The sequence below is a fragment of the Balaenoptera ricei genome, chromosome 7 (genome assembly GCF_028023285.1).
Source record: "Balaenoptera ricei isolate mBalRic1 chromosome 7, mBalRic1.hap2, whole genome shotgun sequence".
NCBI lineage: Eukaryota > Metazoa > Chordata > Mammalia > Artiodactyla > Balaenopteridae > Balaenoptera > Balaenoptera ricei.
In genome coordinates, this window is record NC_082645.1 from 100,985,798 (window position 1) to 101,006,859 (window position 21,062).

Sequence of the window (21,062 nt, forward strand, 5' to 3'; positions counted from 1 at the left end):
GGCATTTCCTCGACCTTGCAGTTGCTCAGACAAAAGCTGATATCACAGAGGAGGACATGCGGCTGGTGTGGGGCTGACCTTAATGACCTTTAATGTCACTTCCCATCTGAATAGCTGGGATCCTGAAAGGCGAGAGAATGTAGGGTACAGATTATTGAATAATCTAGAGTCCTTGCAGGATCAGTTTTCCAGAACTTCACTTCACCAGTGTGGAGGGCTTCTGTGAAAGCAAAGAAATAGTGGCCAGTTAGGTTGAGACCTGACTACAGAGGGCCTGGAAAGCCAGGGAAGCAGCATTAGACTTGATGAGGTAGGCACAGGGGTGCCCAATGATGTGATAGGAAAATCTTGTTAGAGGATAGTCTGTAGGGAAAAATCAGCCTGGAAAAGACCGGTGAGCAGTTGACGTGGGAAAAGGCCTGAGGTGGGAAGTACAGTGAAGCCATTGCAGATCCAGGCAGGTACAAAGCAATGTGGCCCAAGTAAAGAGCCTGCCTACTGTACAAGAAGTATCTGGGAGGGAACAGACGGAGAAACCAACCTGACGCAGTTTGATGTGTGAGATACGGAGTCAGGATGCCCTGGTGATTGCAAGCTGGGGGGACTATGAGAATAGTGCGAGACCATCAAAACTAGGGAACAGGACCTGGTTTGGGGGTGTAGGAGTGAGATGACAGATGGTTGTGGTTTTTAGACAGGTTTAGTTTTATGGACCTGTGGGAGGTCAGTGGAGATACTGAATATGTGCCTCTGGGTTGAATGATGGCCAGGGTTAGGAATTTAGACAGAGGAGAGATCAGCAAAGGGGTGAGAGCAAGCCCGTCATCTGCTGTGGTCTTAACAGCTGGGTGTGATTTTAGCACTACACCATCGTTGTCAATGCATAGATGCAGTTGGAGGGCATTTTGATGGTTTGTAACTTTAGGGTAGTCAGAAACAGGTACATGTTATCTACTTATCAATATGTTAAGTGTGTGTTTTATAACCACTCTGAAAATTAGGTATAAACCGTGGCTGAACACACCAATTTGGGAGTTGAATTACAGCCTAACTAACCTCTTAGTGGAGAAAGGCTTGGGAGCTATTTCAATATTGAAATACTGATTTGTAAAGTTAGAAGGGAGAAAACATTCCCAACATAAATTAGTGTGAGAGCAGGTCCTGTGTTGCTTTCACAACCGTTTGTTTTTTGTTTTTCCTTCTTTACCCAGCAAGCAGCAGAGAATCTAAGAAGCCAGACACAAAGGCAGTGAGGCTGCTTGAGTGATAAATAGTTTACTGCTCTTGTCCCACAGTGGTGGAGAGAGGGTCAGTGTTGGTGCCTGGGTGCTGATGTCTTTGTCTTTTCTTCCTCTGGAGAAGGACCCAAAGCAGCAGAAGATCTATGACTTTTTCCAGAAGTCCTTTGAGGAAGACGGAAGCGATATGGAGCTCCTGGAGGCAGCGGAGTCCTTTGACCCGGGAAGTGGTTCCCAGGACACGGGAGACACACTGGACGAAAGCACATTGACAGGCAGTCCACTGAAGAAGAGCAGATTTGAATTTTTTGATAACTGGGACAGCTTTACCTCTCCTCTGTAAGAGGGGCCAAAAATGCATTAAAAATCATGGAATTTATTAAAATAAGGCATTTTTTTTGAAAGCCTATGCTCCTCTGGTCATTACCACAGTGTTGGTCTCTGTCTCCAAGCCCAGCGGGTTACCAGGCCGTGTGTCAGCATTTCCTTTCATTATGTGTGGGTTTGCTTGGGTCTTAAGTAACCTTAGCTTAACCTACTGAGAAACAGACAGTAGGCTGTAGTAGTGGTGATTCATGTTCTTTAATTAACGAGGTGCTTCCTACACAGCACCCGGAATCTAGATTTGTAAAATTTATTGATTCAACAAATATTTATAGAGCACCTAATATGTGCCAGGCACTATTCTAAGTGCTGGCAGCAATTCACTAAAGAAAAGAAGAAAGTACACGCCTTTGCCGAAGTTATCATGTAACAGGAGAGGCAATAGTTATATGTTCTACGAAGAAAAATACAGTAAGCTAAGGGTTTACAGCAGGGGTTGACAAGCTTTTTCTATAAATAGCCAGATAGTAATTACTTTTGGCTTTATGAGCCAGGATGTCTGTGTTGGAACTACTCAGCTCTGCTTCTGTGGTGCAAAATCAACCATTAGATAATCCGGAACAAGTGACTGTGGCTCTTTTCCAATAAAATCTGTCATGGACACTGAATTTTGAGCTTCTCATAATTTTCATGTGTCACAAAATGACTATTATTTTCAACCATTTAAAAGCATAAAAACTGTACTTGGCTCACAGGCCATACAAAAACAGGCAGTGAGGAGGATTTGGCCCGCGGATCATAGTTTGCTAACCCCTGGTTTAGAGCAGCACCGTCCAATAGAAATATAACACAGGGCACATACGTGTTATATTAGTATTACTAATTTGATCCTTCTTTATTTCCAAAGAGTATTTTTAAAAATGAAGGATCAAATTAGTAATACTTTTTTTAACCCAATATATTCAAAATACTGTCATTTCAACATAATCACTATTAAAAAAAATTATTGAGAAACTTTTTATTCTCTTTTTCATACCAAGTCTTCAAAATCCAGTGTGTATTTGACACTAACCGCACATCTCAGTCTGAACTAGCCATGTTTCAAGTGCCCGGGGGCCCCTGTGTTGGCAGCGCAGGTTTAGAGACGGGTGCGGGGAGTGGTGTATCACGTGGGAAGAGGAAGGTGATGACACTGGAGAGAGGTGGGCCAGATGATGTAGCGCTCCCGGGTCATGGTAAGGGTTCAGATTTCATTCCGAACATGAATGGAAGCCACTGGTTTTGAGCAGGGGTATGAGGCAATCTGATTATACTGTTAAAAGAGCACCCAGCTTGTGTATAGGAAAGAGATGAGGAAGGATGAGCGAGGGACTGGTTGGGTAGGAGGGGCTACTGAGCTCTTGCAGCCGACCACAGGGGCGACGCTGGGGTGGGCCGAGCCAGGGAGCAGTGTGAAGGAGGTGGGAAGTGGTTGGAATCTGGATATATCTTGAACATGAGCTCTTGCAGCCGACCACAGGGGCGACGCTGGGGTGGGCCGAGCCAGGGAGCAGTGTGAAGGAGGTGGGAAGTGGTTGGAATCTGGATATATCTTGAACATGAAGCTGGAATAATTTGCAGACGGATTGCCCATGGGCATTTGAGGAAGAGTCAATACTGAGACGTGGGGTTTTGCCTCAGCAAATTGATGGTGCTCTTGGCCACTTTGAGATGAAACAAAAAACAGGGGAGAAGTTGGGGGACCGGGCGAAATCAAGGGTTGGTTGTGGACTTGCTGAGTTTGAGATAGGCGCTGGACAATGTGTGGCAGCCCTGGAGACGCCCACCCAGCTCCCCCTTGGAGGAGGGACTTGCTGCCCAGCTGCGGAAGTGCAATCAGCAAATAGCCTCCACCTGGCCACAACTTCCGGTTAGTCTCAGGCCACAGAAAGCCCCTTTGTCTGAGGTTACACCCTTCCCGGGGCAGCCTGCATCGGTGACTGAGCAAGGTGGGTCTGACGCGGGACACCGCTGATGGGCAGTCTTCACTGCATGGCTCCCACTCCACGCTGGGTGGTCAGCGGCTCTTCCAGGCCTGCCTCACAGCTCACCTCCCTCTGCCCCACCCTACTTCCATTCCTCCCCTTTCCTTTCACAGGTGATCCCTAATAAACATCTTGCACCCCAAACTCCGCCTCAGTTTGTTTCTGGAAAACCCAGCCTGTAGCAAGGTCCAAGCGGAGATGTTCCGTAGGCAGTAGGGTATGTGTCTTCTGATTCTGCCTCCACCGGATGTACATGGTATTTATAGTCATGCAGCCAGATGAGATCATCTAGGGGTCCGGTGGCTTCAGGAGAAAAGCAGATCTGACCGAAAGCCGAGCACTCAACTTTTAGGGTTGGGAAGAGGAGAAGGAGATCCAAATGGGTGTCCAGGATGGGGATTTTTTTATTTAAGTGTTTCAAAAACAAAGAAGTTGCTGCTCTAACTGGTGTTATAGGAAGCCGGGGGCCAGGTGTAAGTGAGGGCTTGGAGTGAGACCAATGTTCCTGGCGGCAGTGAAAGCTGCCTAGTTGTGCTGGTGTGATGGCGTGTGGATTGTCTGTTAAGCCTGAATGGTTTTGCACTGTGTAGTAGATGCAGGGCCCTGACCAGGATGAGCACTTTTCGCATACTGACATTATGAACCCCACCTCGGGGGAACGTAGTGAAATTTTCATTGTGCAGATGCAGAAACTGAGCTGAGGGCATCTCAGCTGGGAAGAAGCAGAGTGGCCTCTGCAACCTGGCTGTCCCCCAAGAGCCCACTCTAGGCGTCAGTGTGCTGTTCTGCCGGGGCCGGAGGCCCACACTGCTTTCGGGGGGCCTGTGAGCAGTTTGTTACACGGCCCCCTCCCGAGGGACTCGGCCCTGGCTGTGAACCTGTGCTGGCTTCCCTGCAGGCCCCCGGCCGCCTTGCTGCTCTGCTCAACAAACCAGAACAAGACCCTGGAATGCACCCCTTTCTCATCCCTTTGACTGTCCTTTCCTGGGCTCCCAGACAGCTCCAGTTGAGAGAGGGGATCTTTGGGGGCCACCCAACCCCCCTCACTGCTGTTCAGGCTTACTGACCTCTCAGCACAGTCTGGACTGGGGGTCATGTCCTCTGTAAACTCCAGCCTCAGGAAATAACTAGGAAGTTGCTGACCTTTCTGCTTTCCTCTGTCAACCTTGGTTTTTGGTGATTGTGCTTCCTATTAATCACAGTGTTGATACACTGCTCCTGGCTTCCCTGCAGGGTCAGAGCTCTTTAGAAAGTCCAGCCTGAACACCTAAGTCTAAGGAGCGTGAGTTGCTTCTTCTGTCTTTCCGAGAAGGATTGTGGAGATTAGCAGCTGAGCCTACATCCGCCAGCTTATCCTGCCATGAGAAGCCCTGCTGGGGCCCCAGATCTCCACAAATGATCGGGACTTTTGTATCCTCATCACCCGCTGACATGAGAACTACCCACGGTTGTCTGGAGAAAATTCAGGGCCAAAGGCTTGGGAGAGAACTCTTGTCTGGGCTCTCCTTTGGGCCACCTGAAGTTGTCTCACACCATCTCACTCCCAACTCTGTATTTATTTTTTAATTTTGTGAGCTGTCAACATTTTTGTCTATAACACGACCAGTCTTGCTGGAAGCTTCCAGAGGACAAATGATTGTCTATCTAAATTTTACTATAGAGAGGGAAGACAACAGAAGCAAGAAGAACTACAATTCTGCAGCCTGTGGAAGGAAAACCACATTCACAGAAAGATAGACAAAATGAAAAGGCAGAGGACTTTGTACCAGATGAAGGAACAAAATAAAACCCAAGAAAAACAACTAAATGAAGTGGACATAGGCAACCTTCCAGAAAAAGAATTCAGAATAATGATAGTGAAGATGATCCAGGACCTTGGAAAAAGAGTGGAGGCAAAGATCAAGAAGATGCAATAAATGTTTAACAAAGACCTAGAAGAATTAAAAAACAAACACCTAGAAGAATTAAAGAACAAATAAACAGAGATGAACAATACAATAACTGAAATGAAAAATACACTAGAAGGAATCAATAGCAGAATAACTGAGGCAGAAGAACAGATAAGTTACCTGGAAGACAGAATGGTAGAATTCACTGCCGTGGAAAAAAATAAAGAAAAAAGAATGAAAAGATATGAAGACAGCCTAAGAGACCTCTGGGACAACATTCGCATTATAGGGGTCTCAGAAGGAAAAGAGAAAGAGAAAGGGCCCGAGAAAATATTTGAAGAGATTATAGTCGAAAAATTCCCTAACATGGGAAAGGAAATAACCACCCAAGTCCAGGAAGTGCAGCGAGTCCCATACGGGATAAACCCAAGGAGAAACACGCCGAGACACATAGTAATCAAACTGGCAAAAATTAAAGACAGAGTATTGAAAGCAGCAAGGGAAAAACAACAAATAACATACAAGGGAATTCCCATAAGGTTAACAGCTGATTTCTCAGCAGAAACTCTGCAAGCCAGAAGGCAGTGGCATGATATACTTAAAGTGATGCAAGGGAAGAAGCTACAACCAAGATTACTCTACCCGGCAAGGATCTCATTCAGATTCGATGGAGAAATCAAAAGCTTTACAGACAAGCAAAAGCTAAGAGAATTCAGCACCACCAAACCAGCTCTACAACAAATGCTAAAGGAACTTCTCTAAGTGGGAAACACAAGAGAAGAAAAGGACCTACAAATGCAAACCCAAAACAATTAAGAAAATGGTGGAACATACGTATCGATAATTACCTTAAACGTGAATGGATTAAATGCTCCAACCAAAAGACACAGGCTTGCTGAATGGATACAAAAACAAGACCCATATATATGCTGTCTACAAGAGACCCACTTCAGACCTAGGGACACATACAGACTGAAAGTGAGGGGATGGAAAAAGATATTCCACGCAAATGGAAAACAAAAGAAAGCTGGAGTAGCAATACTCATATCAGATAAAATAGACTTTAAAATAAAGAATGTTACGAGAGACAAGGAAGGACACTACATAATGATCAAGGGATCAATCCAAGAAGAAGATATAACAATTATAAATATATATGCACTCAACATAGGAGCACCTCAATACATAAGGCAACTGCTAACAGCTATAAAAGAGGAAATTGACAGTAACACAATAATATTGGGGGACTTTAACACCTCACTTACACCAATGGACAGATCATCCAGGCAGAAAATTAATAAAACACAAGTTTTAAATGACACAATAGACCAGATAGATTTAATTGATATTTATAGGATATTCCATCCAAAAACAGCAGATTACACTTTCTTTCTTTTTTTTTTTTTTTTTAATATTTTATTTATTTATTTATGGCCGTGTTGGGTCTTGGTTTCTGTATGAGGGCTTTCTCCAGTTGCGGCAAGTGGGGGCCATTCTTCATCGCAGTGCGCGGGCCTCTCACTATCGCGGCCTCTCTTGTTGCGGAGCACAGGCTCCAGACGCGCAGGCTCAGCAATTGTGGCTCACGGGCCCAGTCGCTCTGCGGCGTGTGGGATCTTCCCAGACCAGGGCTCGAACCCGTGTCCCCTGCATTGGCAGGCAGATTCTCAACCACTGTGCCACCAGGGAAGCCGTACACTTTCTTCTCAAGTGCACATGGAACATTCTCCAGGATAGATCACATGGTGGGTCACAAATCAAGTCTCAGTAAATTTAAGAAAACTGAAATAATTTCAAGCATCTTTTCCGACCACAGTGCTATGAGATTAGCAATCAATTATAGGGAAAAAACCGTAAAAAACACAAACACATGGAGGCTAAACAATACGTTACTAAATAACCAAGAGATCACTGAAGAAATCAAAGAGGAAATTAAAAAATACCTGGAGACAAATTACAGTGAAAACATGATGATCCAAAACCTATGGGATGCAGCAAAAGAAGTTCTAAGAGGGAAGTTTATAGCAATACAAGCCTACCTCAAGAAACAAGAAAAATCTCAAATAAACAATCTAACCTTACACCTAAAGGAACTAGAGAAAGAAGAACAAACAAAACCCAAAGTTAGTAGAAGGAAAGAAATCATAAAGATCAGATCAGAAATAAATGAAATAGAAACAAAGAAAACAATAGCAAAGATCAATAAAACTAAAAGCTGGTTCTTTGAGAAGATAAACAAAATTGATGAACCATTTTATTAGCCAGACTATCAAGAAAAAGAGGGAGAGGACTCAAATCAATAAAATTAGAAATGAAAAAGGAGAAGTTGCAACAGACACCGCAGAAATACAAAGCATCCTAAGAGACTACTACAAGCAACTCTATGCCAATAAAATGGACAACCTGGAAGAAATGGACAAATTCTTAGAAAGGTATAACCTTCCAAGACTGAACCAAGAAGAAATAGAAAATATGAACAGACCAGTCACAAGTAATGAAATTGAAACTGTGATTAAAAATCTTCCAACAAACAGAAGTCCAGGACCAGATGGCTTCACAGGTGAATTCTATCAAACATTTAGCAAAGAGCTAACACCCATCCTTCTCAAACTCTTCCAAAAAATTGCAGAGGAAGGAACACTCCCAAACTCATTCTATGAGGCCACCATCACCCTGATGCCAAAACCAGACAAAGATACTACAAAAAAAGAAAATTACAGACCAATATTACTGATAAATATAGATGCAAAAAATCCTCAACAAAATACTAGCAAACAGAATCCAACAACACATTAAAAAGATCATACACCATGATCAAGTGGGATTTATCTCAGGGATGCAAGGATTCTTCAAATACGCAGATCAATCAATGTGATACACCATATTAACAAATTGAAGAATAAAAACCATATGATCATCTCAATAGATGCAGAAAAAGCTTTTGACAAAATTCAACACCCATTTATGATAAAAACTCTCCAGAAAGTGGGCATAGAGGGAACCTACCTCAACATAATAAAGGCCATATAGGACAAACCCACAGCAAACATCATTCTCAATGGTGAAAAACTGAAAGCATTTCCTCTAAGATCAGGAACAAGACAAGGATGTCCACTCTCAGCACTATTTTTTTTTTTTTTTTGGCTGTGTTGGGTCTTCGTTGCAGTGTGCAGGCTTCTCATTGTAGTGGCTTCTCTTGTTGTGGAGCATGGGCTCTAGGCACGCGGGCTTCAGTAGCTGTGGCACGTGGGCTCAGTAGTTGTGTCTTGCAGGCTCTAGAGCGCAGGCTCAGTAGTTGTGGCACATAGGCTTAGTTGCTCCACAGCATGTGGGATGTTCCCGGACCAGGGCTGGAACCTGTGTCCCTGCATTGGCAGGCAGATTCTTAACCACTGTGCCACCAGGGAAGTACCCTCACCACTATTATTAAACATAGTTTTGGAAGTCCTAGCCATGGCAATCAGAGAAGAAAAAGAAATAAAAGGAATCCAAATTGGAAAAGAAGGAATAAAACTGTCACTGTCTGCAGATGACATGATACTATACATAGAGAATCCTAAAGATGCCACCAGAAAACTACTAGAGCTAATCAATGAATTTGGTAAAGTTGCAGGATACAAAATTAATGCACAGAAATCTCTTGCATTCCTATACACTAACAATGAAAGATCAGAAAGAGAAATTAAGGAAACAATCCCATTCACCATTGCAACAAAAAGAATAAAATACCTAGGAATAAACCTACCTAAGGAGACAAAAGACCTGTACTCAGAAAACTATAAGACACTGATGAAAGGGCTTCCCTGGTGGCGCAGTGGTTGAGAATCCGCCTGCCAATGCAGGGGACACGGGTTCGAGCCCTGGTCTGGGAAGATCCCACATGCTGCGGAGCAACTGGGCCCGTGAGCCACAATTACTGAGCCTGCGCGTCTGAAGCCTGTGCTCCGCAACAAGAGAGGCCGCGATAGTGAGAGGCCCGCGCACCGCGATGAAGAGTGGCCCCCACTCGCCGCAACTGGAGAAAGCCCTCACACAGAAACGAAGACCCAACACAGCCAAAAATAAAAATAATAAATAAATAATAAATAAAAAATTAAAAAAAAAAAAAAAAGACACTGATGAAAGAAATCAAAGATGACACAAACAGATGGAGAGATATACCATGTTCTTGGATTGGAAGAATCAACGTTGTGAAAATGACTATACTACCCAAAGCAATCTACAGATTCAATGCAATCCCTATCAAATTACCAGTGGCATTTTTTACAGAACTAGAACAAAAAATCTTAAAATTTGTATGGAGACACAAAAGACCCCAAATAGCCAAAGAAGTCTTGAGGGAAAGAAAACGGAGCTGGAGGAATCAGGCTCCCTGACTTCAGACTATACTACAAAGTTACAGTAATCAAGACAATATGGTACTGGCATAAGAACAGAAATATAGATCAATGCAACAGGATAGAAAGGCCAGAGATAAACCCACGTACCTATGGTCAACTAATCTATGACAAAGGAGGCAAGGATATACAATGGAGAAAAGACAGTCTCTTCAATAAGTGGTGCTGGGAAAACTGGACAACTACATGTAAAAGAATGAAATTAGAACACTCCCTAACACCATACACAAAAATAAACTCAAAATGGATTAGAGACCTAAATGTAAGACCAGACACTATAAAACTCTTAGAGGAAAACATAGGAAGAACACTCTTTGACATAAATCACAGCAAGATCTTTTTTGATCCACCTCCTAGAGTAATGGAAATAAAAACAAAAATAAACAAATGGGACCTAATGAAACTTAAAAGCTTTTGCAAAGCAAAGGAAACTACAAACAAGATGAAAAGACAACCCTCAGAATGAGAGAAACTATTTGCAAATGAAGCAACTGACAAAGGATTAATCTCCAAGATTTACAAGCAGCTCATGCAGCTCAATAACAAAAAAACAAACAACCCAATCCAAAAATGGGCAGAAGACCTAAATAGACATTTCTCCAAAGAAGATATACAGATGGCCAACAGACACATGAAAGAATGCTCAACATCATTAATCATTAGAGAAATGCAAATCAAAACTACAATGAGGTATCACCTCACACCAGTTAGAATGGGCATCATCAGAAAATCTACAAACAACAAATGCTGAAGAGGGTGTGGAGAAAAGGGAACCGTCTTGCACTGTTGATGGGAATGTAAATTGATACAGCCACTATGGAGAACAGTATGGAAGGTCCTTAAAGAACTAAAAATAGAACTACCATATGAACTGGCAATCCCACTACTGGGCATATATACCCAGAGAAAACCATAATTCAAAAAGACACATGCACCCCAATGTTCATTGCAGCACTATTTACAATAGCCAGGTCATGGAAGCAACCTAAATGCTCATTGACAGATGAATGGATAATGAAGATGTGGTACATATATACAATGGAACATTACTCAGCCATAAAAAGGAACGAAACTGGGTCATTTGTAGAGACGTGGATGGATCTAGAGATGTCATACAGAGTGAAGTAAGTCAGAAGGTGAAAAACAAATTTCGTATATTAACGCATATATGTAGAACCTAGAAAAATGGTACAGATGAACCGGTTTGCAGGGCAGAAATAGAGACAGATGTAGAGGACAAACGTATGGACACCAAGGGGGGAAAGTGGGGGGGTGGTGGTGGGATGAATTGGGAGATTGGGATTGACATGTATACACTAATATGTATAAAATAGATAACTAATAAGAACCTGCTGTATATAAAAAAAATAAAATAAAATTCATAAATAAATAAGTAAATAAATTTTACTATAATTTTCCCCTAAATAGCAACTTAAATGTTTTCCTAAGAGTAATTAACATAGAGCAGTGGCTGCTGTTTCATCAGATAAGCTGTATTAAGTCCCTTCAAGAGTGGGAGCTCTGGAAAGCCAATTACATCACTTCATGGCTATTGGCCTCGGAGGTTCATAATCTGCAGTGGACACAGTGATCAACGCAGATATGGAGAAGGACACGTTCATTTGTGCACCGGGTGGCCTGCTGGGAGGTGGGCCAATGGGGACAGAACCTATGCAAAAAGAAATGCTAGCAATCCTACATAAACTTTGCCCATGTGATTTTTGCAGTCTTGGGAGCTCATTCATGGAAACAATATAGTCACTTCATTAGGGAAAAGTCCTTAGGAATGAGTTAAGGGCCGAGAAGGAAAAAGGTTTTGGATCACAGTCCGATCCTGAGTTTCAGAAAGGAGCATTTCTTCCCGGCCGGCCCCACTGCCTCTCCGTAGCCTCTGCTCGATGCACTCACATCTCACAGCTTGAGAAACGTTCAGAAGCCCTCTCCTGTGAGTCTGTGGACGTCAGCAGAGATGCTGCCTCCTGCCTGCTGCTCCCTCCACCCTCATCAGAGTCTCTGGGGAGTGTGGGTACAGCTTTTCCATGGGCTCCACTGGCGGCGTTTAGTCAAGTTCTTTAATTGCTTAGGATCTCATTTCCTACTTCTATTAATAGTCCCTCCTTACTCCAGGGATATGGCTGGGATACAAGGGGTACACTTCAAAGGAAAAATGAATGTGTAGGTGATTTTGAGACATACAGTGCCACTTAGAAGAATCACTTCTAAGTTAAATTAACAGATAACCTGCTGCACTCACCCCGGGCCTGCCACACAGAGTGGCCTCCCATGTTTTCTGGAAAGGTCAGTTGGAATGAAGAAAATCTGGGGGCATCTCATACCACTCCTCTCCCCGCCATCAATGTTCACCTTAAAGGCCCCCTGCAGCTGCTCTGCCTCTGCTCACCCGGTCAGCAAGTGAAGTCTTGCTCCCTGAATGACCCTGGTTAATTTCTGCCTCTAGGGCCGGCGTCAGGAAGACTCCAAAAGGCAGCCTGTTAGCCTTGATCCGCTTGTGCTTGAATTAATCATGTCTTTTCCGTCTTGGCTTCCCACGAGCCTTTTTCTAGGTCAGAGGGAGAGCTGAGAAACAGATCTGGAGGTGCCGTCCCCTCCCTCCCGGCTCTTGGGTTTTGCCTTATCTGTGCATTCTTGTCTATTGGAAACGATGTTTTCTGAAGCTCTTTTTAAGTGAAATTTAACCTGCAAAGGGGATGAAAAGAAGTCTATCCTTATTTTTTTACCCTGTCCTCTGACTTCTTACCAAGTTCAGGATTACAATGTAAAAAAAGGCTTAGAAGCTGCTTAAAGAGGATTCACTGGCTCAGTCTCTCATACCTACGTTTTATTTTAGTGCCGTGTCTTCCGGGGGGCGGGTCTCAGCGAAAGAAATGGATTCCTCATCATAGCAGAAAGCATTGAGAAGCCTGTGAGTCACGGTCTTTGGGGTATTATGACAGCTAACAGTTATCTCATTTTGTAACACCCTCTGCCCACATCCCTCCCCCCAACCCATTCAACAGATACATTGAGTACCAAGCACTCTTCCTCTTCCTTTTAACCCCTCTTTTGGGGGATGAAACAGAACATACAGAAGAGTCCATGAAACAAATTTACAGCTTAACAAAATATTATAAAATAATTATAATATTATTAAATATTATTTAAAATATTTATAAAATAAAAACCTGTGTAACCATGACACCAAAGTTATGAATATAATATCTTCTAGAAGCTTGTTTTGCTTTTAATGTTTAGATGTACAATCCAACTGGAGTTTATTTTTGCACATGGAGTGAGATAAGGTCAAGGTTAATATTTTTCCATATGAATATGCAGTTATCTCAGCACCATTTATTGAAAAGCCTGTCCCTTCAGCCACTGCTCTATTCACTACTATAAATTTTATAGAAAAATGAACTAATCTAGAAATGCCTAAATAAAAAAATGAAAGTCCTACATCCTCATCCCTCCTACTCCTAGCCCTATTTCCTAGAGGTAATAACTAATATAAACAATTTGGGATGAAGCCATCGGTAACTTATTCCCTATGTATACAAATCTGTGTAAATATACATAGAATTTGCTTTTATAAAAATTGTATCAAATGCTTCATACTGACAATGGCTCATTTTACATAATCCATTTCATTGTTTCATATTGCTCTCCCTTATCCCTTCTAAGAGTTGCCGAGTTAACTCCCATCCTGATGGATTTAACTGCCTGTGTCAATTCTCTATGAAATGTCCATTCAAAAAACAACCAACCACTAGAATGAATTTAAAGTAAATTTGTAGAGAGAAGAGAGGAAGGAAGGAATCCATGCGCTGAATCCAATTCAGACAGCTGATTCTTTCCAGGTGTCCAGGCCTTGGCCTTGGCAGCCTCTCCCTCCTCTTGCTGAGTCGGCTCTTCCCAGGGGAGCCTGGCTTACAGTACTCTTTGACAGTTCTATGCAGACTTTGCTCTTGTCTATGGCCATCAGAGAAGGGCGAGCAAGAGCTCTTCAGGCACAAAGTGAAGAAACAACATGGGCCCCGGGACCCCGGGATAAGCCCTTTCTGTCCCCAGCAGGAGATGAATGTAGGATGATGCTTGCACCTCAGATTTCTTTCAAGAATAAAATGTTCCATATGCCCCCAAGAGAACTGGTCAATGCAGCAGCTACAAGAACTCTTCTCTGGAGGCAACTTTTAACTCATTTATTTTTCTAAAGGCAAAAAGTGAATTTTGAGGGCTCCTGTGGAGGAGGGGTGACTCAGCAGAGCTTTTGACTGAGACTTTTATGGGCACACATCACAGTTAACAACTTCTACACCTGATGATCCTCTAATGGGGATGGAGATTTATTAGCCCACAGATAAGACAAATTGAGACTCCACGCACAATTCTCTGAAGTCACTTAGGGCTGATATCACGAGAGTGCTATTTGTACATCCTCAAGCTTGCTATTTAAAGAGAAGTGTTGAGTTTTGAAAACACTGCTCTGAACACGAACAATTTCCTCTTTTATTTATTTATTTATTTATGGCTGCCTTGGGTCTTCGTTGCTGCGCGCCGGCTTTCTCCAGTTTCGGCGAGCGGGGCTACTCTTCGTTGCGGTGCGCGGGCTTCTCATTGCAGTGATGTCTCTCGTTGCGGAGCACGGGCTCTAGCCGTGCAGGCTTCCGAAGTTGTGGCACACGGGCTCTAGAGCGCAGGCTCAGTAGTTGTGGCACACGGTTTAGTTGTTCCGCGGCGTGTGGGATCTTCCCGGACCAGGAATCGAACCTGTGTCCCCTGCATTGGCACGCGGATTCTTAACCACTGCGCCACCAAGGGAGTCCCAACGACTTCCTCTTATAATGGAGTGTCTCATTTTCAGGCACTCTACTGCATTTCTACTCATGCATCCTCTCTTCTCTTGCTCTCTGTGTCCCTCTGAAGGCCAGAGACATAGAAGGCTATACAGGAGATGGGGTGGGCGATGGTAAATGTGCTAAAAGATGATCTGAACTAGACTCTAGAGCCAGCCCAGGAGAGCTCACCTCAGCTCGGGCTGCCCCAGTGCGAGGCTGGCCGCGCTAACCCACCCACCCCGGACGAGTGAGCACCACTCCTGCCTGGCCTAGAGGCACAGACTGGAACAGGAGGGCCAAGAGAGTGCTTGGGGTTTTTTTTTGTTTGTTTTTTGGCTGAGCCACACGGCTTGTAGGATCTTAGTTCCCTGACCAGGGATTGAACCCAGGCCACCACAGTGAAAGTGCTGAGTCCTAACCACTGGACCACCAGGGAACTTCCAAGTGCTTGTTTCTCAACACTCCTTCACCAGTCCTGTTTGTTTGCACTAATACGTTTTAATTTACAGTTTTCTGGAGATAGGGCATAGTTTGGGTGGAAAGGTTTCCAGAAATCGTCCCCCAAAGGCAGTGTGTTTCTCTTCTGGAGGAGACTTGCTCTCTTGGCCCCTTGCCATCCTCCACCCTACAGGGACAGAGAATGTGTGGGTGGAGCCTCTGGTGAAATTGAGGGACACTGAGCACACCCTACTCCATCGGCCGTAGCCATGTAGTCGGCGGCAGTAGCCATGACTATAATAGTCTCATTGTGCTCAAGCTAAAGAAATTAAGGAGACAAGAGATGTGCATATTTTTAAGAAGTAGAAAGCAGATATGTTGAAGTTCCCTGAGTGTGGCAGAACAGAAAAGAGGACTGAAAAGGCATCAAGAGACATTAAAATCAAGTATCATCATCACCATCTCAACAATAATAGCCATCATTTAGAAATGCCCACTAGGTACCTCAAAGAAATTATTATTATTATTATTATCAAAGAATAATTATTATTATTATCTTCCCAAGAACCTTAGAAGTTATGGTATACTCATTTTGCAGCTGAGGAAACAGCTTGAATCTTGTGATACAGTAGAAAGAGCACTAGTCTGGAAGTCATTTATTGGCTATATGACCTTGGGAAAGTCATTTGACCTCGCTGGGCTTCAGTTTCCAGTTGGAGCTATGTTATCTCTAAAGCCTTTCTTTAGTTCTAACATAAGTGGATTGACCTTGTAAGGCAGAGAAGCCCAGATAAATAAAACCCTTAAAACCCATCGTCACCATTATACCATCCAAGGTAACACTTCCCCACTCAATACATATCCATTACCACTGATGTGCCAGGCTCTGTGCTCAGTCCTGCGATGCAGAGGTGGACAGCTGAGGCCCTGTCTTCATGGAGTTGACTTGTGGTGACCTTGGCTTGTTGTTTTTCAAATAGACTTTATTTTTAGAAAAGTTTTAGATTTATAAAGAAATTGAAGAGATAGTACAGACAGTTCCCATATACTTTCTCACCCAGTTCCCCCTGTTATTAACATCTTACATTAGTATGGTACATTCATTATAATCAATGAACCAATATTGATACATTATTATTAACTTAAATCTATAGTTTATTCAGAGCGCCTTAGTTTTTACCTAACGTCTTTTTCTGTTCCAGGATCTCATTTTTACATTTAGTCATCATGTCTCCTTAAGCTCCCCTTGGCTGTGACAGTTTCTCAGACTCTTGCTTTTTATGATCTTAACAGTTTGGGGGAGTGCCGGTCAAGTATTTTGTAGGACACCCCACTATTGGAATTTGTCTGATTTTTTTTTTTTTTTAATATATATAAATTTATTTATTTATTTATTTATTTATTTTTGGCTGTGTTTGGTCTTCGCTTCTGTGCGCGGGCCTCTCACCGTCGCGGCCTCTCTTGTTGCGGAGCAGAGGCTCCAGACGTGCAGGCCCAGCAGTTGTGGCCCACGGGCCCAGCTGCTCCGCGGCACGTGGGATCCTCCCAGACCAGGGCTCGAACCCGCGTCCCCTGCATTGGCAGGCGGACTCTCAACCACTGCGCCACCAGGGAAGCCCTGTCTGATTTTTTTTCGTGACTAGACTGGGGTTATGGGTTTGGGGGAGGAGGATCACAAAAATAAAGTGCCATTGTCATCACATCGTATCAGAGGGACATAGTCTCTCCATGCTTTACGACTGTTTGATATTGACCTTGACCTGTTTGGCAGGTTTCTCCACTCTAAAGTTACTCTTTTTTCCCCGTTTTTGTGCTCCTTGGAAGAAGTCACTCTGCACAGCCCACACTTAGGGAGTGAGGAGTTATAGCCCCCTTCCTAGAGGGCACAGAATCCACAAAAATTATCTAGAATTCTTCTGCAAGAGAGATTTGCCTCTTCTCCCCCATTTATTTATTTATTTATTCAACCATTTTATTTATATCAGCATGAACTCATGGACATCTATTTTCTACTTTGGGTTAAAAATCAATAAAACTTTATTTTTTGCTCAAAAATTTCCAGACTTATCCATTGGGAGTTCTTTCAGTTGGTTCCCGTGGCTCTTTGACGTAGCTCCATCACAGTAGGGTTTTTCTGCTTCTTGCTTTTAGAGCACTCCTTTACTTTCTGGCACTACAAGATGCTCCAGGCTCATCTTGTACATGTTCTGCCCCAGTCCTAGAATCAGTCATTTCTCCAAGGAGCCCTGGTTCCTTTCATCGTGTAATAGAATGATATTAGAAACCATGATGAGAGCTAGGTGTACCCACTGCGAATGGACTTAAAAAAATTTTTTTCAATTATAAATACATACTCATTATAAAAGATAATTAGAAAATGCAGAAATGTATAAAAACAAAACTCAATTTAAATATTCCCACTACCCACAACCACAGAAAAGTAGACTTTTTGCTTTTTCTCTGGAATTACATAGCCAGAGCTGGCATAACAGAACGGGGAGGGTAAAGAGAGAACTGCTTTTGTTCCACACAAAAAGTCTACAGGATAGTGACAACACAAATTGCCCAGTCAGTCCGCTGCCCCCACAGCACTCAAAGTCTGGAAACTCTTCCTGGAATCATAGAACACAAGAACTGGATGGGACCCTAGAGGTCATCTTGTCCAGCCCCTCGTTGTAAAGATGGTCAGTGCTGGGAGGCAGGGAGGTGGTTCTCCAGGCCATGCAGGGACCATGGCTAACCCAAAGTCATACCACAAGGTAGTCAGAGAGCCTGCCCTGGACCAAGTGCCAGAGACCCGATTTCAAGTTAAGAATGTCTTCTGCTATGATTTTGTTCAGTGCACTAAATATTATGACTTGGAGTGATACAAGACAACAATTAACAGAACTTACTTTGGGGTCAGATAGATGTGGATTTGAGTTCTAGTTCCACCACATTGCTGTGTGTCCTTGGACAAAGCACTTAACTTCTCTGAGTGGTAGTCTCTCCATCTGAAATAATAACCGTAATAGTTACAACTGTATAGTGTTTACTATGTTCCAGGCACTGTGGCAAACGCCTGTCATGTGTTTAACTCATTGGTTCTTTACAACAACATCATGAGGTAGGTATTATAATTATTCAGATTTTACAGTTGAGGAAACCGACACAGAGAAAAGTAAAATAACTTATCAGAGGTCTCACAAGGGGTAAATAGCAGAGCCCTGCTTTGAAACCAGACCTATGTTCCTAACCATTACATAAGACCTCCTCTCTTTATCCTAATGATGAAGATAATGATTCTTCCTATCTCTAAGGATCATAGTGAAAAGTAAATGTGAACATCCATGTAAAATACTCAGAACAGTGCCCACCATATGGTACCTTCCAGAACATGCCATCTGGCATTATTGTTATCACTTCTGCTGCTTTGAGCCCCAGTGAGACAGGCTAGGACCTGGGGCCCTTTGCTGCAGTGATTGCATCTGGACAACAAAATACAAAGAAACTATATTGAACTAAAAATAACTGCGTGCATGCACAGCTAGGGCAAATTCTGCACAAAAGATACAAAGAGACCAAAAAACCCACCTGCTACTTTTGAAGAGCCAGGAGCAAAAGCAGGGTACTGCACATGCGCCTGCACACAACACCTTCTAAGCCACCCCTCCGCCAATAAAGCCTTGCCTGAATTTCTTGTCTGGCCTCTGATCAATTTCTATTGATTACGGAGGCCAAGAACCCTGGTCGGTAACAACTCTACCCATCCTGTACTCAAATCCTGAAGGGTTGAAAGATCGTAACCGTATGAAATTCGAAGTATGTAACTGTCTGCAAGGTGTGTGGTTTTTGTTTTTTTTAATTTGTCAGGTAAGGTTTTACTGCGGCCCCTGCTGCAGCAAGGAGGAGCGAGAACTAACAACAGGTTTCCTTGCTTGCTCGGGAACTGCGGGGGTGGGGAGAGCTGGTTCCTTATATGGGGTGAGGGTAGGGCTGTGTCCAGGGGTCGGGCCGGAGGGGAGGCTTAGGTGTTTTGCCCACCCCTCTGGTGGTGTTGAGTGCAGGGGGCATGCTCAGTACCCTGCCTTTCCTCCCTGCACCCAGTTTTTGCTCCTGGCTCTTCAGAAATGGCAGTTGGGCTTTTTTGGTCTTTTGTATCTTTTGTCCAAAATTTGCCCCACCTGGTCATGCACACAGTTATTTTTAGTCCCATACAGTTTCTTTGTATTTTGTTGCTGGAGGAGAGGTGTGTCCAGGTGCAAGCACAGCAGCAAAGGGTCCCAGGTCACAGCCTGTCTCATTCCCCCGGAGAGATTCTACACACTTATTCTTAAGGGGTAAGAGGCCGAAGGTCTCTTCTTCTGAAACTGCTTCCTGCTGGACATGGGCCGCAGACCCTAGCCTACCCTAGAGATGCAGAAGTCCCTCACTGACTGTTCCAAGGACCTGTAGGGACCTGGGCCTGTCTCTGCTGGAATGGGTTGAATTCCTTGAGCCATCATGAGCCTTACTTCAAACTGTTGGAGCCTAGAAGACACAAACTTAACCAAAAGGTTAAACAAACACGGGCCAAAAAGGGAAGAACAACAACAGCCTTAAAGGGCCTAGAAAGGGAAGGAACCAGGTTGACTTTGGGAGGGCTTCTTTAACTGTTGACCAGGCGGGGAGGCGGTCACCCCTACCAAGAAGCCATTCTTTTTGGGTGTGTATTTTTGTTCATCTCAGGGTTAAAGTTTAACATGTTTCTCTATTATTAGAGTGGAAGGTCGGACCTGTTGGTCCCAGGTCTCCTTTGACCAAAAAGTCTTAGTCACAGGTTTACAACAGTAGGGAAAACAATGGAGTACTAGATGAAATATAGCATAAATCAGTATGACTGAAAAGAAAAGGGTTATAAGAAAATGAAAACCTCCTGCCAGAAAGTTTTTTATGCCTTGTGGGATCCAAGAGAACAAACTAGAGAACCAGTTTTTAATTTCCCTGCCCATATTGAATAGCGAGGATTGGTGGTTAATTGTCTGCTGAAGCCGGGTGGCTTGTGGAATTTTAATATACTTGTGAGGAGCCATGAACACATGCACAATCATTTGTGAACTGAAGCCATTTTTTAACCTGAATTCTGATTGTAAACAAGGTCAAGTATTCCCACAATGCCTTTCGGCCCTCATGGTCTTTCTTATCTCCTAAATCATGGATCCTCCCTTCCACTTTTATTTCAAAATTCTCTGAGCTTCCTCTCCTCGGGCGTAACCATCTTCTGAGAAAAGGCAGCAAAACTTTCAAGAGCGTGTTCTGCATGTTCCCAGACACTTTATTTGAACATACCCTTCACTTCCTGGCCTTAACCAGAAACCTAGCTCTTCTCTGCTGACCCTTATGAAGGAGCTGGAAGGAAAGCTAATAGATGTGGTTCAAGAGTGAGATGCTGGGGCTTAAGGTTTCAGGCAGGGACCTGACAGCCGAGGATGGGGCTGTGGGAGTGGATTCTGAAATGAAGCGGGAGGTAGCCCATCAGAACTGAGATGGAGGGAGAAGCTGAAAGACTTACATGGTGACTGCTCGCTCCTCCCCAGCCTTCGGATCTGACTTTCCTCAGGGAACCCAAGGCTCTTCCGTTTTAGGATCGGGTGGAACCATCTTCCTTCCTTCAGAGCTCTGATCGGTTTTATAACTTGTTAATGTGGTCATATGGCTTTCTCTGGCTGGACTGTAATTTACGAGTGGGGCCTTGGTCTTTAGTCACCTCTGTGCCGGCCCCCTGCACAGGGCCTGCCGCTTTTAGAAGGCATACTGTAGAAAGCAATGAGATTTGGAATCGTAAGGTCTAAGCCCTTCTCTAAGACAAGCGCCAGTGAGCAAGTCACTTAAATTCTGAATCTTGTCCATAAAAATGATGGAAATCGTACCTGCTTTGCAGGATTTCGTGAGATATGTGTCA

At 43.7% G+C, this 21,062-nt stretch overlaps 1 protein-coding gene across 2 annotated transcripts in view; it reads left to right on the forward strand.

Moving 5' to 3' along the window:
• SMARCAL1 (SWI/SNF related, matrix associated, actin dependent regulator of chromatin, subfamily a like 1) overlaps window positions 1–2,230 on the forward strand; it is a 49,557-nt gene extending 47,327 nt beyond the window's left edge. The window contains exon 18 of one of the 2 annotated variants that reach the window (XM_059928643.1): window positions 1,360–2,230. In XM_059928643.1, coding sequence (XP_059784626.1) covers window positions 1,360–1,581 — 222 coding nt within the window. In that variant the 3' untranslated portion in view covers window positions 1,582–2,230. The remainder of the gene's footprint in view (window positions 1–1,359) is intronic. The other variant, XM_059928645.1, reaches the window with a different exon arrangement.
• The last annotated feature ends 18,832 nt before the right edge of the window (window positions 2,231–21,062 follow it).